Source organism: Kalmanozyma brasiliensis (genome assembly GCF_000497045.1).
Source record: "Kalmanozyma brasiliensis GHG001 unplaced genomic scaffold PSEUBRA_SCAF12, whole genome shotgun sequence".
Classification (NCBI taxonomy): domain Eukaryota; kingdom Fungi; phylum Basidiomycota; class Ustilaginomycetes; order Ustilaginales; genus Kalmanozyma; species Kalmanozyma brasiliensis.
Window position 1 is genome coordinate 529,739 of NW_015961951.1, and position 15,162 is coordinate 544,900.

General features: G+C 57.2%; 7 protein-coding genes and 1 non-coding gene across 8 annotated transcripts; 4 read left to right on the forward strand and 4 right to left on the reverse strand.

Annotated features, from left to right (window-relative positions):
- Positions 1 to 344: 344 nt before the first annotated feature.
- PSEUBRA_001229 (TUP1-like enhancer of split) lies at positions 345 to 3,371 on the forward strand (the record flags this gene model as incomplete). The annotated part of the gene is made up of 1 exon (XM_016434463.1): positions 345 to 3,371. One exon carries the CDS (start codon positions 345 to 347, stop codon positions 3,369 to 3,371), a length of 3,027 nt encoding a protein of 1,008 aa, XP_016294258.1.
- Positions 3,372 to 3,455: 84 nt separating this feature from the next.
- PSEUBRA_001230 (Aminoglycoside phosphotransferase) lies at positions 3,456 to 4,412 on the reverse strand (the record flags this gene model as incomplete). Its single annotated transcript, XM_059464549.1, has 1 exon — positions 3,456 to 4,412. The coding sequence occupies one exon, from the start codon at positions 4,410 to 4,412 to the stop codon at positions 3,456 to 3,458; it is 957 nt and encodes a 318-aa protein (XP_059321129.1).
- Positions 4,413 to 4,759: 347 nt separating this feature from the next.
- Positions 4,760 to 5,866, forward strand: PSEUBRA_001231 (Semialdehyde dehydrogenase, NAD-binding; the record flags this gene model as incomplete). Its single annotated transcript, XM_016434468.1, has 1 exon — positions 4,760 to 5,866. The coding sequence occupies one exon, from the start codon at positions 4,760 to 4,762 to the stop codon at positions 5,864 to 5,866; it is 1,107 nt and encodes a 368-aa protein (XP_016294259.1).
- Positions 5,867 to 6,069: 203 nt separating this feature from the next.
- PSEUBRA_006442 lies at positions 6,070 to 6,183 on the reverse strand. Its single transcript has 2 exons — positions 6,147 to 6,183; positions 6,070 to 6,105 (listed from the first exon to the last, which is right to left on the reverse strand). It is a non-coding gene; the product is annotated as a tRNA-Met (tRNA).
- A 365-nt stretch (positions 6,184 to 6,548) lies between these two features.
- Positions 6,549 to 7,820, forward strand: PSEUBRA_001232 (Phosphatidate cytidylyltransferase; the record flags this gene model as incomplete). The annotated part of the gene is made up of 1 exon (XM_016434464.1): positions 6,549 to 7,820. The coding sequence occupies one exon, from the start codon at positions 6,549 to 6,551 to the stop codon at positions 7,818 to 7,820; it is 1,272 nt and encodes a 423-aa protein (XP_016294260.1).
- A 221-nt stretch (positions 7,821 to 8,041) lies between these two features.
- Positions 8,042 to 9,224, reverse strand: PSEUBRA_001233 (Glycoside hydrolase, family 43; the record flags this gene model as incomplete). The annotated part of the gene is made up of 2 exons (XM_016434490.1): positions 8,042 to 9,087; positions 9,188 to 9,224. 2 exons carry the CDS (start codon positions 9,222 to 9,224, stop codon positions 8,042 to 8,044), a joined length of 1,083 nt encoding a protein of 360 aa, XP_016294261.1.
- A 1,589-nt stretch (positions 9,225 to 10,813) lies between these two features.
- On the forward strand, positions 10,814 to 13,192 carry PSEUBRA_001234 (Acyl-CoA oxidase/dehydrogenase, central domain protein; the record flags this gene model as incomplete). Its single annotated transcript, XM_016434471.1, has 3 exons — positions 10,814 to 10,891; positions 10,980 to 12,225; positions 12,327 to 13,192. The coding sequence occupies 3 exons, from the start codon at positions 10,814 to 10,816 to the stop codon at positions 13,190 to 13,192; spliced, it is 2,190 nt and encodes a 729-aa protein (XP_016294262.1).
- A 173-nt stretch (positions 13,193 to 13,365) lies between these two features.
- On the reverse strand, positions 13,366 to 14,597 carry PSEUBRA_001235 (uncharacterized protein; the record flags this gene model as incomplete). Its single annotated transcript, XM_059464551.1, has 2 exons — positions 13,366 to 13,871; positions 14,053 to 14,597. Coding segments are annotated over 2 exons (1,051 nt in total), but the record flags the coding sequence as incomplete, so codon positions are not given.
- Positions 14,598 to 15,162: the final 565 nt, after the last annotated feature.

Genomic DNA, 15,162 nt, shown 5'->3' on the forward strand with positions numbered 1-15,162 from the left:
TGCCGCTCAACATCACGCTCGCTTGTCCTTGCACCTTCTCTTGCTTCGACTCAGCCAACACGCATTCTACCGACTCACTGCCATCCTCCATAGTCTGACCGCCGGCACCAGGCGCACTTCAGCTGCAGCTCCGTCGCCTGCTTCAACACTCGCTCGCGGCCGCAATCTCCTCAGCTCCAAGCACCTTCGCCATGCTCTTCCCGCTTTTTTGAATTGGCTTTGTACCTCATACACGTTGGCGCGAGTCTGATCACCCTGTCTGTCTACCGACCCGCTCACTATACCGAGGTGGTATCCGCTGATCCCCACAAGCCCTGCTGTGGAAACAGCCTTTGATAGCAGCCATGTCTATCATACTCCCTGACTGGGTCGCGCACCACAATGACGACAAGAAGGGCAAGCTCTCCACCATCTTCAGTGTCGCTGTCCATCCCGACTCGAGCCGTCTCGCCACCGCCGGTCTCGACACAAAGATCCGCATCTGGTCCACAGCTACCATCCTCGACCAAGCAGCCGAGAAGGACGCCAACTCGCATCGATTGCTATCCACGCTCTCGAGACATACGGGCAGTGTGCTGGTGGTCCGATGGGCGAATTCAGGTCGCTTCCTTGCGTCTGGCTCCGATGACACAGTAGCGCTCATATGGGACCTCGATCCCAGCGGCATGGGAGGAGGCAGCTTTGGATCCAGCGAGGTCAATATCGAAAGCTGGAGACCCTATCGCCGTCTCGCAGGCCACGAATCCGACGTGGTGGATCTGGCATGGTCTGGCGACGACGAATTCATTGCTTCGGTGGGTCTCGACTCCAAAGTCATCATTTGGTCCGGCACCAACTTTGAAAGATTACGCACCATCAGTGGTCATCAGGGTTTCGTCAAAGGTGTCGTCTTTGATCCTCTTGGCCAATACCTCGCCACGGCATCCGACGACAAGAGTGTCAAAGTTTGGCGCACGTCTGACTGGAGCCTCGAGCGCTCCGTCACCGAACCGTTCCTCAGCAGTCCCTCGACCGCCTTCTTCCGTCGTCCGAGCTGGTCCCCCGACGGCAGCCTCTTGCTTTGCGCCAATGCCACCAGTGGTCCTGTCTTCGTTGCCAGCGTCGTCAAGAGGTCGAATTGGAGCAGCGACATCTACTTTGTCGGCCACGAGAATGCCGTGGTCGTCACTGCCTTCAGCCCAAAGATCTTCAAGGGATTCGATGGCGGTACCCACTCGTGCGTGGTCGCGCTCGGCTCGTTGGATCAGTCGGTCTCGATCTGGGTCACTGGCCTCGAGCAGCCGGTCCTGGTCGCAAGAGATGTCTTCGAGCGCCAAGTCATGGACCTTTCGTGGTCAGCCGACGGTTACACTCTTTATGCATGCTCGTCGGATGGCACCGTCGCCGTGTTCAGCCTCTCCCCGGATCTTATCTCGGACGCGCTCAGCGCAGAAAGGCTAGAGCAGTCTCGCGCCAAGCACGGCGTCAAGCGAATTCGCAATGTCGCCGCTACCTCTAATGTAGCTTCGGCATTCGGAACCTCGGACCGACCCAACGTCCTTCAGCCGCGCAAGGCAGGGCAACCGCAACCAGCAAGAGCGTCCGTGGCGCCTGTGCCGATCGCAGGCAGCGTTCCTCACGTTCGTCCTGCAGCGAACAAGACGGAGCGTCTTCAGCAGACCATCACTATCACCGTGGACGGTAAGCGGCGCATTCGACCAACACTCATGGGAGACGATCTGTCCCCCGCACCAGCCTCGGTCATTCAGTACGCACCAGAACCGGCAGCAGCGCCACGAGCCTCGACATCAGCCATGCAACATCATCCAGCCATGCGCGAGGCTGTCGGCGGAACCACAACAGATGGGTTCGGGGCTGGCCCAAGTATGAACGGAGCCCATTCGGGCATGTCGAACGGCCACTTCAATGGTGCTATGGCGGCCAACACATCCGCGCACACGTCGATACAGCCAATGGCCGTGCCGTCGGGTGCCGTCGCATCGTTGACACAGTACATCCCAGTCGGTCTGCCATTCGGCATCATGCCCGAGGGTGCCACCCCTGAAGACATGATGCAATTCTGGACCGAGTGGCAGCAGCGATTCATGCGAGGCAAGAAGCGCAAAGCGGCAGCAGTGGAGGCCGAGACGGACACGGAGGACATTGAGCCCATCAGCAAGCTTCAAAAGGGCAAGACCAAGGCCGACATCGGTCGAACGCTGGGCGGCGAGCATCCTCGTGATCCCCCTGGACCCAAGAAAGTGCTGCGCGAGGCATTGACAGGGGCAAGCGGCATCGTCGAGAACGGCGTACGCACTGGCGTGCATCTGTCGGTGCCAGAGACGCTGAACATCTATCGCCGAGACGAAGACGGCATCTCGATCGAGATGCGCAACTTTGACGAGTCGCGGCCGACAGAGATTGCCAGACTTGATCCTTCGGACAAGGACCGAGTCTTGTGGCTCGACTTTAGTCCAACAGCAGCGACACTAGCCACGACGACGTCCTTCTTCTCGGCAGTCGCACTGGAAGATTCTACGCTTTTGATCTACTCGGCGCGGGGGCGCAGGGTGGGCAATCTGCTGCTGGACTCGGCATGCTATCGACTGGAGAGCAACGGCGTCACGTTGATGGCGGTGACCGTCTCTGGGCTGATGTATCGATGGAACATCCGCGCCGACCACGAGATCCACCGTCCCGTGTCGATCCTCAATCTGCTTGGCGACCCAGAGAACCTTTTCTCCATGACGGTGCACGCCAACGGCGCACCTGTCGTGATCCTGCACAGCGAGAAGGCGTACACATTCGACGACAGGAAGCTCGGCTGGGTCTGCATCAGCGACGGCTGGTGGGCGGAGCATTCGGAAGCTTGGGATGGGCGCACACGCAGCCGCGGCAGCGAGGCCTCAATCCGCGACCCAGTGCGTGCCATCGAGGCCGAGATCAACACCATGTACATTCGTCGTGTGCACGGCGACAACCCGGTCGGAGCGCAAGAAGAGTCGGACGACGACGAGACGCCCCCGGTCGAGATGAGCGTACCGGAAGACAAGAAGTCGGACTTTGTGATCGCCGTCACCTTGCGCCATCTCGAGGCGAGGATGCAGGCAGCTGCGATACTCGACAGCGCCAACGAGTACAAGAACCACTTGATGTCGTACGCCAAGCGCATCGCCGAGGAAGGCATCAAGAATCAGGCCGAAGACCTGATCAAGTCGTTGATTGGTCCCATTTACTGCAAGCCCGAGAAGGATCAAGACTGGGAGGCGACGCTTCTGGGCTTCGACAAACGCCAATTGTGCGCTCAGGTGCTCCAAGTTCTTGCACGTCCACGCAACCTCACTTCGCTCGTTCAACCGTATCAGGAGATCTTGAACAACATGAAGACCTAGAAGGCGTTCTGTCGGTAGTCGATTGCATGTAAGCCTTCGATTGTAATTGCACGTACATCACGTTGCCATGAAGCTAGTTGGCGCTCAACCGACAGTCTGCTCTACGTCGGTGGCAAGTGCTGCGTCGGCGGCGGTCTTGTCTTCGGCCTCAGCCTCAGAAGACCTCTTCACGGCATTGAGAGCGATGGGAGGAACCACGAACACCTTGTTCGGATCGGGCAGTTCCTTGTCTGGCGATGGGTATCTGTAGACTGGCTCTCCGTCGACGATCTCGATGCGGCCCTCGCGCTGGATTTCCTCCTTGTAGTATACCCCGTAGCGCCTGAGGAGCTCCCTGGCCCTCTTGGCGTGCGTCATTTGAGGCACGAGTGAGCCATCCGCGAGGTGAACAATGCAGTGGTGGTAGTTCTTGTATCGACGGTTATCGATGATGGCGGGATAGTATCCTGCAAACTCCCAGTCTATCACCGCTTTGACCTTCATCGTTTCGGGATCGACAATGACGTTGCCTGGATGGAGGTCGCCGTGACAAAGCACAAAGGGATCGCCTTCTACCTCGACGTACTTCTCTGATTCGTACTGGTTGTTCAGGTCGTGCATGTGAACAGGAAGGCACACGTCGACACCAAACCCGCGGATCTTGGACGATCGGTGAGTCTCGAGTTCCGTGACGTAGGCGTCGAGCTGCTTGCACACCTTGAATTCATCCTTGGGATCCTCAATGTCCCCCAGGGTGACGCCTTCGACCACCTCGGTTGCGAGGTAGACGCGATCACCCTCGTCAAGATAAAAGACAATGTTGGGAACGGGGATGCTCGTGTGTTCCCGCACGTAGTCGATGGCCAACTTCTCGTTGCGCACAGCATTGGCACTGTTGGTAAAGCTGACGACCCTGTGGTTGTCTCTGTCGACTCTGAATTCGCGGGGGTCAACGCTGCGTTTCATGAAGCATTTTTTTCCGGCTATAGTGAAGGCTGTCCAGTGGATCTTGTCCCAAGACCGCTCGTAAGGGGTGACGGGGAGTGATGATTCATCGAGCATTTTGGGTGTGCACAAATTGACAGTAGCAGAAGGCAGTGGTTGGGATGCGAATGGGTAGAAGGCAGCAAGGCGCGGTGAGCCGCGCTGAAGTGACTCGAGTGTCCCCACCACAACTCACACTGCTCAGCGCAGCGCACGATTTGGAAGAAAACAGCGCAGCGCAGCGCAGCGCATGAGGCTCGGCTAGGCGCAATTTCGGTCAATTTTAAGGCTTTGTGTGGCGAGTCACCTTTCATCGCCTGTCCCCGATAAGATTGGATTTCGGTCCACTTTCTTCTCGCGCTATCCTCATCGCTCTCGTCGCTACCACCACCACCCCATCGTCATCAAAACCTCTTCGATTCACAATGTCGTCGTCCTCATCATCGCAAAAGCTCAAGGTTGGCCTGCTTGGCGCTACGGGCACCGTCGGTCAGCGTTTCATTCTCCAGCTCGCCGACCACCCGCAATTCGAGATTGCTGCCCTCGGCGCATCGTCCTCTTCGGCCGGCAAGCCATACGCTCAGGCAGTCGAAGCAAGGTGGAAGCAGATCCGCCGAGTGCCTAGCAATGTCGCACAGATGCCCGTTTACGAATGCAAGCCCGAGCACTTCTCCGAGTGCCAGGTCGTCTTCTCTGGATTGGACTCCGGACCGGCTGGACCCGTGGAGGACGCCTTCCGCAAGGCCGAGTTGCGGGTTTTCTCCAACGCCAAGAACTACCGCACGGATCCGTTGTGCCCCTTGGTGGTGCCTCTGGTCAACCCGGAACACATGGAGATCTTGCCATACCAGAGACAGCAGGTGGGCACCAAGACGGGCTTCATCGTCACCAACGCCAATTGCTCCACCACGGGCATCGTCGTTCCGCTCAAAGCGCTCGAGGAGCGATTCGGACCCTTGGACAAGATCCTGGTCAACACGATGCAGGCCATCTCCGGTGCAGGCTACCCCGGTGTCTCGTCGCTCGACATCCTGGACAATGTCGTGCCTTACATCAGCGGCGAGGAGGAGAAGATTGAATGGGAGACGGCCAAGATCCTCGGTGGAATCAAGGCCGATAAGACGGCATTCGACTACCACGAGGAGAACGCACTCAAGGTGTCGGCGCACTGCAACCGCGTCCCCGTCATCGATGGTCACATGGAATGCGTCTCGGTCTCGTTCAAGAACCAGCCCGCTCCTTCGGTAGAGGAGGTCAAGAAATGCTTCGAGGAGTTCACCACGGAAGCGCAAAAGATCGGCGTTCACTCGGCGCCAGCCCAGGCCATCACATTGCATCAGGAGGCCGACCGCCCACAACCCCGACTCGACCGTGACTGGCAGAACGGCGCGGGTGTCAACGTGGGACGTGTGCGCAAATGCCCCGTGTTCGACATCAAGTTTGTCGTGCTGTCGAACAACGTAATGATCGGCGCGGCCACGAGCTCGGTCATGAATGCCGAGATCGCGCTTGCTAAAGGGTACCTTTCGTGAGGTGCCTCCCCATAGATTGCAACTCTTTCCCGTGAAGCAATGCAAGCATCATAAATTCTATCTCTTCGAGGCCCGTGACGTTTTCCGTTCGCCCTGAGAGGGAAGACAGCACGCTCCGCCTGGCCTGTTCATGATGGCGGTCAAGTGGTAGGGAGATGATGATGTTGAGGATTATGGTCCAAAAAAAGGGCCAAAAAAGAAAGTAGCTTCTGTCGGTTTCGATCCGACGACCTTTGGGTTACACCGCTTTGCAGCGGAAAGGTAAATTTTCATAGACTGGTATGAGCCCAACGCGCTACCTACTGCGCTAAGAAGCTGCTACGATGCAAATTGGTTCGGTTGTTGTCAAAATATACGTTCTGATGTCTCAAATGAGCCCGCCTTGACTTCAAAACGCGTTCGCTTGGGAATTGGTGGTGCATCGTCACTTTTTTAAATTCGATGAAGCGGATGCGTGACGAGCGAGGCGGACGCTTTGTTTGCGAGCAAGAAGAGGCGCAACAAGCAGCTGATGCAGAAGAATTCAGCCTCGTTGGTGCGTGCGTCTCAGATGGGGATTGATGCATGTTGGTTTCTCATTGCCTTTGGGTCGCTTCTTCCTCAACCTCGTCGTCCATCCATCCGTCCATCCTCGTCAGTCTTGATCACTCCATCTCGGACACTCTGGAACAGGTCCCCCGACATGTCGACTCGTTCCTCCAAAAAGGTGGTCTCGGACTCCCCGGCCTCTTCACCTCCTCCGACCGGCTCCTCGTCCGCCTCCCAAAACGGCTCCACCACAGGCACGCGTCGCCGCTCATCCTCCTTGCAAAAGGGCGCCGCTGTTCTTCGAGCTCTGTCAAGAGCAGAGTCGGACTTTGACCGCGACATGCTCGAACAAAGTTCGGCGTTGCAGACGGAGGATGACGCAAAGTCATCCGCCATCTCTGCAAACGGCAATGATGGCAGCGAGCTGCGTCGCCGGCCTCAAGCGGTCCAACGCGCTTCCAGCTCCAAATCGACGAGCAACGGCCACGTCGCATCAGCTGAGAGCAAGAGCTGGGAAATCCCACGCAAGGTCTTCCACAGCTCTATGGGCCTTCTCGTCCTGCAGCTCTACTTCTCCAAGCAGGACTACACCACCGTCGCCAGAAACCTCTCGATCTTCCTCGGCATCGTCGTCACTGCCGACGTCATCCGCCTAAACAACCCGGCCTTCGAGCGTTTCTACGAGCGCGTGCTCGGCTTCCTCATGCGCGAGTCCGAAAAGGACAAGGTCAACGGTGTCGTGTGGTATCTCATTGGCGTCATCTCGTCGCTGCACTTCTTCCCGGAGGACATTGCTTGCGTCTCGGTGATGATCCTCTCGTGGTGCGACACGTCCGCTTCCCTATTCGGAAGGCTCTTCGGCAAATACACGCCTCCTCTTCCCCACCCGCCCTTCGCTCGCCGCAAGTCCACCGCCGGCTTCCTCGCTGCTGTTGTTACCGGTGCGCTCACCGCGTACCTCTTCTGGTGCACTCCCATTGCCATGAGCAACGTCCGCCCCCGAGGCATCTCGTGGTCGGGACAGGATTCTCGTCATCCCGCCATCTTTGGCACCAACCGTGTCGCCGGCGCTTATGGCACCGGATGGGAAGGCTTCTCCGTCGGCTTCCGCGGTCAGAGCCATTGGGGCCTTCTGCCGGGAGTCGATCGTCTCTCTGCCATCTTCCTCGGCGGCAAAACGGCAGCCGACCGCGCGTTGGGGGCTGATACCCTGCCCAATCCTCACAAAGACGTGCCAGGCATGCCGTGGTGGATGCTCTGCCTCGGATCCGGCCTCGTCGCGGGTGTCGCCGAGGGACTCGAGATCGGAGGCATGGATGACAACCTCACTCTCCCCATTCTGGCTGGTTTGGGCCTGTGGGCCATGTTCTGGGGCTGGGGTCGATTGGGTGTTGTTCTGCTGCATGGAGGCGACGGTGGACGATAGGTAAGCGAGAGTTGTGACTCGGGGTCACACGCAGGGCGAGTTCTCGAATACGACATGAAACATAGACGACATTCCATCTCGGCCCGCGATTATCGCTCACAAAACATGTACATACGCATTCGCAATGCTGCCAGATGATACCCGATCTTCACGCGATGATAGGTGCTTTCAAGGGCACGACTGTATTCTAGTTCTACGGATCGGACAGCGTGTGTATGGATCTACGAGTCGAGCTTGTCCTTGACCTTGTTGAGGAACTTGCCCATCTTGCCGCCACCACCCGATGCACCTCCGACTGGGGGCTGGTTGCCAAAGTGATGATGGTCGTCCTCCTGTTCCGCGCCCAACCGGAGTCGCTTGCCGCAGTTAGGTCGTGCCGACAGATGCGGCGTTCCATCCTGGGCAAATTCGATGCGTTGGACGCACATCTTCCTGTCTCCTTCCTCCCTCTCGAGCGCGTGGAAGACAATAAAGTGCTCATTCTCGACGCCGCGCACGACACACGCGCCACCGGGACCCATGATCTGCCTCGCCTTGTCCGTCTCGAGGAATGGATGAGAGGGGCATTCGTATGGACCAAAGATGCCCGAGTGGGAGATGGCGTACGACGTGGCGTACGTGTCCTTGCTGAATGTGCCCGAGGAGAAGAAGAGGACGTACGAGTTGCTCGGCTGGTGGTAGAACAGGTAAGGCGCTTCGAGCAGCCCGTGCTGGTAGTGGTGCTTGGGAGCCTGTAGGGGCTGCATGTCGCCAACGAGGGAGAGGCCATCGGGTGCGAGCTCCGAGAGCCACAGCTGCGGGTGCTGGGTATACATCTTGTCCCAGTCGGTCTTGTAGACGAGGTAGCGCTTCCCACTGTTGGGGTCCTCGAAGGGCTGGGGGTCGAGTGTACCGCCGTGTTCACCGCGAGAGATGAGCGGTCGGTCGGTAATCCATCGGAAAGGACCCAGGGGGCTGCGGTCGGAGTAGGCTACCCCGATGCACTGCTTCTTGTAGTGGGCGTCTTGGCAAGAGACATACAGGAGGTAGCCGCCGCGTCCCTGGGGTGCCTCGATCACTTCGGGCGCCCACAGGAAGCTTTCTGCTCCGGACTGATATGCGGGCAGAGGTCCGGGGAGGACATCCTGGTCATGGTGGGACCACGAGCAAAAGTCTTTGGTGTAGGAGCACTGGATGTTCTTGCCGTTGCCGTTGGTGCCGTAGGCGTACCAGGTCTGGCTCGGATGGTCGTAGAAGACTCCAGGATCGGCGAAATCGTGGCCGGTGACTGCGGCGGTGGGGCAAGGGCATTGTAGCGCATGAAATGTCAGACGAGGATGCTGGCAGAGCAAAGGTTCGCGCACCTCACGAACGTCTGCAATACTCACCTGGATTGACGTAGCCGAGATGGGGATGAGCTGGCATCGTGAAGGGAACTCTCTACAGGAAAGCGATGGTGTTGGATCTTTAGGTCGGACACGAAGGCAAGCAACTCTGGGCAATGAGCTTATAAGGTTGCAAGATGCGCTCGAGCGTTGCCTGGTCTGTGCCACACGATGACGAGGAGAGGATGCCGGCGGCACGCAACCATCCTGCATGAGGCTGTGAAGCTTGAGCCTCCCCTTCGGCGCTTGGCTCAAGACTGCAATGTTCCGGACCATGACTCGGTTTCGACTCCGAAAGGAGGGCTCAATGACCTCAACGTGCTACTCGTCATGCCTGCTGCGAACATCGGTTGTTGCTCAAAAGAAGGCTTCGCTTGTTGCACCACCGTGTGCCTTGACATGCTCTCTCGGCTGTTCGTTGCGCATGACGTTGTGAAGGCCGAGCTCCAAAAAAGCAAATTGGCCGATGACCTTCACGGTCTAACAAGTTCCCTTCAAACTAACAATGCCAGAAAACAGGACAGTCGAAGCCAGCGACTTGCACTCTGGACTGCGACTTGAGCGTGAAAAAGGCGTTGCAGATCCTCAGCTGTCAAAAGGCTAAGGCCGTTCCAGCCGGCTGCTTTCACGCTTGGCCATCCCTCTCTCGTTTGCCAACCAGAATGCTAAGGCTGTGAGCATTTGATCTCGTAAGCGTGGCTTTTCGACACCATGTCTTGCATGAACGGCAATTCGGTGGAGAGAAGCATCGCATACCGTGCCGAGCTCTGTGGGAAGCAGTGCCAATACAGCTTGCGAGAGTCCTGTGTACAGCTCGCGGCGGGAGAGAGCCAGCTCAACGGCAATGTCGGCAGTGGTTAAGGAAACGACAGCCAGTCTCAACTTTGCAAGCTGGCACAGACAGAAGAGGCACACGACCCCGCGTCGATGTACAGACTTCAAGACGATGATTGGCGCTGACGATCTTGATGGATGCGGAGAAAGAGAGAAAGGGAAAGAGAGAGAGTCGAGAACCTGTGGAGCTCAATTTGAAATGCGTTGGCTTCTCCAAGGGTTCAAACAATTGAATAAGAATTGCGCCCTCGCCATTTGAAAAATCGAGTCTCTGCCCAATTTCAAGCCCGCATTCTCCAAGCTGACGCTCGATGACCGGATCAGGCGTGCGTGTCTGTCTTTTTGGCTGCAGCTCAGCCTCACAGCGTGCGCTTTCAACATCGATGGATTGGCCGGCCGTCTGGCTCCTTGTCTAGCCTGCTTTTGGCTACCCCGCACACACACGCCCAAAGGCCCTGAAACCGGCTTTCTGGCGCCTCGTTGGCTCAGCAGCACGCCCGGCTTTCATCAGTTGCCTTTCAGCTGTAGGCACCCAGCCAAATCCGCTTTCAACCCTCGTCGTCGTACAATCGCCGCCGGGCTCTTTTCACACACTCTCTCCATTCGACATTGGCTCACCTCTTCCTCTTTCCACTCCACCATCTCCTCCCCACCGCGCCGTGACATATACATCACTTACCGCGTCCCACGTTTGGTCACGACTCGGCTTGCCGTTCACTGCTTTCATCTCTGCAAGCTCTTTGATCCCCTTCAGCCGCCTGGTCCACTCGTACCTATCGAGACAAGCGCGCCATCATGTCGTCTTGGACCGACAGTCTCACCATGGACACCATGGCAAAGGAGAGGGCCAACCCTCCCTTTGACGTCCGAAAGGTACGTTGACTCTCCTTGACCGAATTTCGCTCCGCTGCCAAGCTTCAGACACTGACCATGACCATGTTCGCTTCCTTTTGACCCGCAGATGTCCATCGAGCACCACGGTAGCGAGAACGATCTCGTCAAGAAGGAAAAGTTCATGCTCGAAGCCAGCCGCGACCCCGTCTTCTACTCGGCTGACATTTACGATCTCACCAAGGAGCAAATTCGTGAGCGTACCATGCAGCGCATCCAGCGCCTGGCTCACTACGTCACCAGCGAGCCCGTCGACGACTTCCAGAAGCGTATGGAGCTCATGTCGCTTCTCGACCCCGGTCTCTGGACCCGTCTCGGTGTCCACTACGGTCTTTTCCTTGGTGCCATCCGATCCGGTGCTACCCCCAACCAGTTCTCTTACTGGATGGAGAAGGGTGTCATTGCTTGCCAGGGCATGTTCGGCTGCTTCGGTATGACCGAGCTGGCTCACGGTTCCAACGTCGCCGGTCTCGAGACCACCGCGCACTTCGACGGCACCACGGACGAATTCGTCATCCACACTCCGAATCTCGGTGCTACCAAGTGGTGGATTGGTGGTGCTGCTCAGACGGCCACGCACTGCTCCGTCTTTGCTCAGCTTATCGTCAACGGCAAGCGCTACGGCACCAAGACCTTCATTGTGCCCCTCCGTGACCCCAAGAGTTTCCAGCTGCTTCCTGGTATCAACATTGGCGATATCGGCAAGAAGATGGGTCGTGACGGTATCGACAACGGCTACATTCAATTCACCAACGTTCGCATCCCTCGTGCATACATGCTCATGAAGCACACTCAGGTCACCCGTGACGGTGAGGTGCGCGAGCCTCCGCTTCAGCAGCTTACCTACGGTGCCTTGCTCCAGGGTCGAACGGCAATGGTAGCGGATGCCGCCAACACGGCCAAAAAGGCGCTAACCATCTCGGTCCGATATGCTGCTGCGCGACGACAGTTCAAGTCGGACGCCAAGGCCGAGCTCGAGACCCAGATCATCGACTACCCAATCCACCAGCGCCGTCTTATGCCTCTGGTCGCTCAGGCCGTCGCTTTCGGTTACACCTCACTCGAGCTCCAGCGTCTGTACGAAGAGACTTCGCAGGCGCTCGAGTCTCTGGAGCCTGGAGACCCTAGCCTGGATGCCACCATCGAGAAGCTCAAGGAGACCCATTCGACCAGTGCCGGTCTCAAGGCCTTCTGCACCTGGGCTACCCTCGAGACCATCGACCGATCGCGACAGGCGTGTGGTGGTCACGGTTACTCGTCCTACAACGCTTTTGCCAACATGTACTCTGATTTCGCCGTGCACTGCACATGGGAGGGTAAGTTCACACGGCAGCCGCATTTCACACTCTCCGATCACAGAACCCTCGCTGACCACCGTTTCTTTCCAATCCCTCTTTCCGCTCTCCATCGTCTTCAGGTGACAACACGATTCTCGCTCTGCAGTCCGGTCGTTTCCTCATCTCGGCTTTCCAGGACGCACTGGACGGCAAGAAGCAGGTCAGCCAGGGTACCATGTACATGAACGATCTCGACAAGGTCCTGTCGGCCAAGTGCGAGTCGAACGAAGCGCTCGACACACTTGACGGCATCGACCGCGGTTGGGCGACCGTCGCCGCTCACGCCGTCAAGAAGGCTTCCGAGGACTACCAGGCATGCCTCAAGAAGGGACGCAGCAGGGAGCAAGCTTTCGAGGACTGCTCGCAGGTGCGATTCGTTGCTGCCAGCGTACACACGGCCGGCTACATCTTCCGACAATTCCGCTCGGCTGTGGAGCGTGTCGAGAAGAGCGACGACGGTGTGCGCGAGCACCTCGAGCTGCTGGCCAAGTTCTACGGTCTCTGGCAGCTGGAGGAGAAGGCTGCCTTCTTCCTCCGCAGTGGCTTCGTCACACCCGAGCAGCTCGACTTTGCTTCGGCCAAGGTCACCGAATACTGTGCCAAGACGCGTACATTCGCTATCCCCCTCATCGACTCGTTCGCCATATCGGACCACGTTCTCAACTCGCCCATCGGCAGGTACGACGGCGACATCTACCGCGAGTACTTCCGCATGGTGCGCCGAAACAACCCGCAGCTCAAGGAGCACCCGTACTTTGAGCGTCTCATCCGACCCTTCATTGAGCGACAGCTGCCCGATCAGGAGGACTTTGACGAGGCCATTGGCATCGACGATGAGATCGAAGAGATCAAGCAGGATCGCGAGGAGGCCGAGGCGGAAGCCAAGGCAGCCGCTGAAGATGCCAAGGAGGATGCCAAGGAGGCGGCCGACGAGGGCAAGAAATAGAGCTAGTAGTCATACTGCTCACGTCTCGGTCTTGAACATACACAAACCATACATACAATACGGATTCCCACTTGTCTCTCACGCTCTAGCTGTAATCGATACCGTTTGCTCAGTCCAAGTCGGAGTCTCGTCTGAGGTGTTATTCGAGTGCATGAGTGCATGATTCGGTTGGTTCAGATTGCATTGCCGTCCTTCTGAACGTCCCCGTCCTTTGTCGATGCCTGAGTAACTTTGTCGGCTTCTTCGGCTAGGAACCTTTCGTACATTTCTTTCCGAGTGGTCTCGCGCACCACCTCAACTCGCTCTGGAAACGCGTCCATTACGTAGCCTGGCCCGTATTCAGGGCCGCCAAGAAACACTTGACCGTTGGACAGAAGCCAGAACGTGCCGTTGATGTGGGGCCTGTTAGCAGGGTATTCGTATGTGCCTGCTATCCAGCGCCGAACATCCTCAGCTATCTTGGCTTCTCGTTCGGCCTTGGCAGCGTCGACGCGAGCTTTCCACCTTCGCAAGTGTTCCTCTTCGCTGATCTCGCGGACCTTATCGCTTTTCGGCTCGTCGAGCCACCATTCTTTTGTAGGGTCGTCCACCTCGTCTTGACAGACGCTCACCTCTTTGCCGTCAGTATAGAGGTAGTACTTGCGCACTGGGAGGCCTTCGATGAATGGCTTTGGAGAATCTGTTCAATGTCGATTGACGCAAACAACGTCAAAGTCGATGTGTATCAAGCGTGCGCATGCAACGTCGAGAAGAGCAACAGCGTTGAGGCGCGTCAGTGTCCCTTTTTGGCAGATCGAAGAACGTGATACGTCATTGTCGGCTGCAGTATCAAGCCTGCAACAATCAATGTATGAACTTACCTAGGTCTCTGCCCGCTTCGAGCCAAGCCTGTTTCTCGGCAACGTACTCGGGATCTTTTGTGTTGTCGTAGTAGAACTCTGAGTCCTTGTTGCACATGCCATGAATCCCCTCGTGAAGGAGGAAAGCATCGATCAAAACGCCTTCGGGCTCTTGTCGAATCGTCGCTTCGATCCTGAGCGGGTAGCCCTCCATTCCGTCTCGGAAGTAATCTTCGTCGATGCCTGGGATCAAGACCTTGCCATCCTTGTGCGACTGATCATCGGCGATGGCGAAGGTGAGACTGGTGAACGGCGAGTCCTCGCGAGCCAGGTTGGGAACCACGTAACGTCGAGCGATTTCAAGAGGCGTCCAACCAACGAAGTCTCCTTCGATCAATTCGAGTTTGGCGTCATCCGGCAGCCCTTCAAACGGCGGATCGAGACACTCTTTGCAGAACTTGTCGATCCATGAGCGGGAGAACGGTGTGCGTGATGTGCAGAAAAGGGGTACCTTGGTCGCTTTCCAGTTTCCAGGGGGCGCCAAGTCTGTCAAATGCCTTGAAGCGCTGTCGAGATCACGACGGGTAGGTGGAAGATGGAGCGGAAGGTGAGAAAGCGGGGATCAGCGTCGAGAAACTTTTTGCGAGACTTGCTGCGCAGCCAGACGCACTGACCATATGAAGATGCCCAGCTTTGTCCCACCGAAACCAATTGTGGGACAGTGAAGCTCGATCCACAATATTGAGGGCTGAGTTCAAGATGAAGCGAATGAGCTTCTGGACGGTGCACCGTGCGGTCCACGACAAACAATGGCAATGCAAGTCGACACCGCTGTTCAGGATGAAGGGGTTCACCGAAAAGACGGAATATAAAATAATCTCTCAGCGTGACACAATTTTTGCAATTAAAATGCGCGAAAAAATTGAGGCACAAAAAAGGATAGCTTAACCAGGTCACACTGAACAGCTGAGGTATAGGGTTAGGGTTAGGGTTTCATGTCACCGGTTGAACAGTGTTGGCGCATTGGAAGCCTGGCAAGACGTAGGGTTAGGGTTAGGGTTAGGGTTAGGGTTAGGGTTAGGGTTAGGGTTAGGGTTAGGGTTAGGGTTAGGGTTAGGGTTAGGGTTAGGG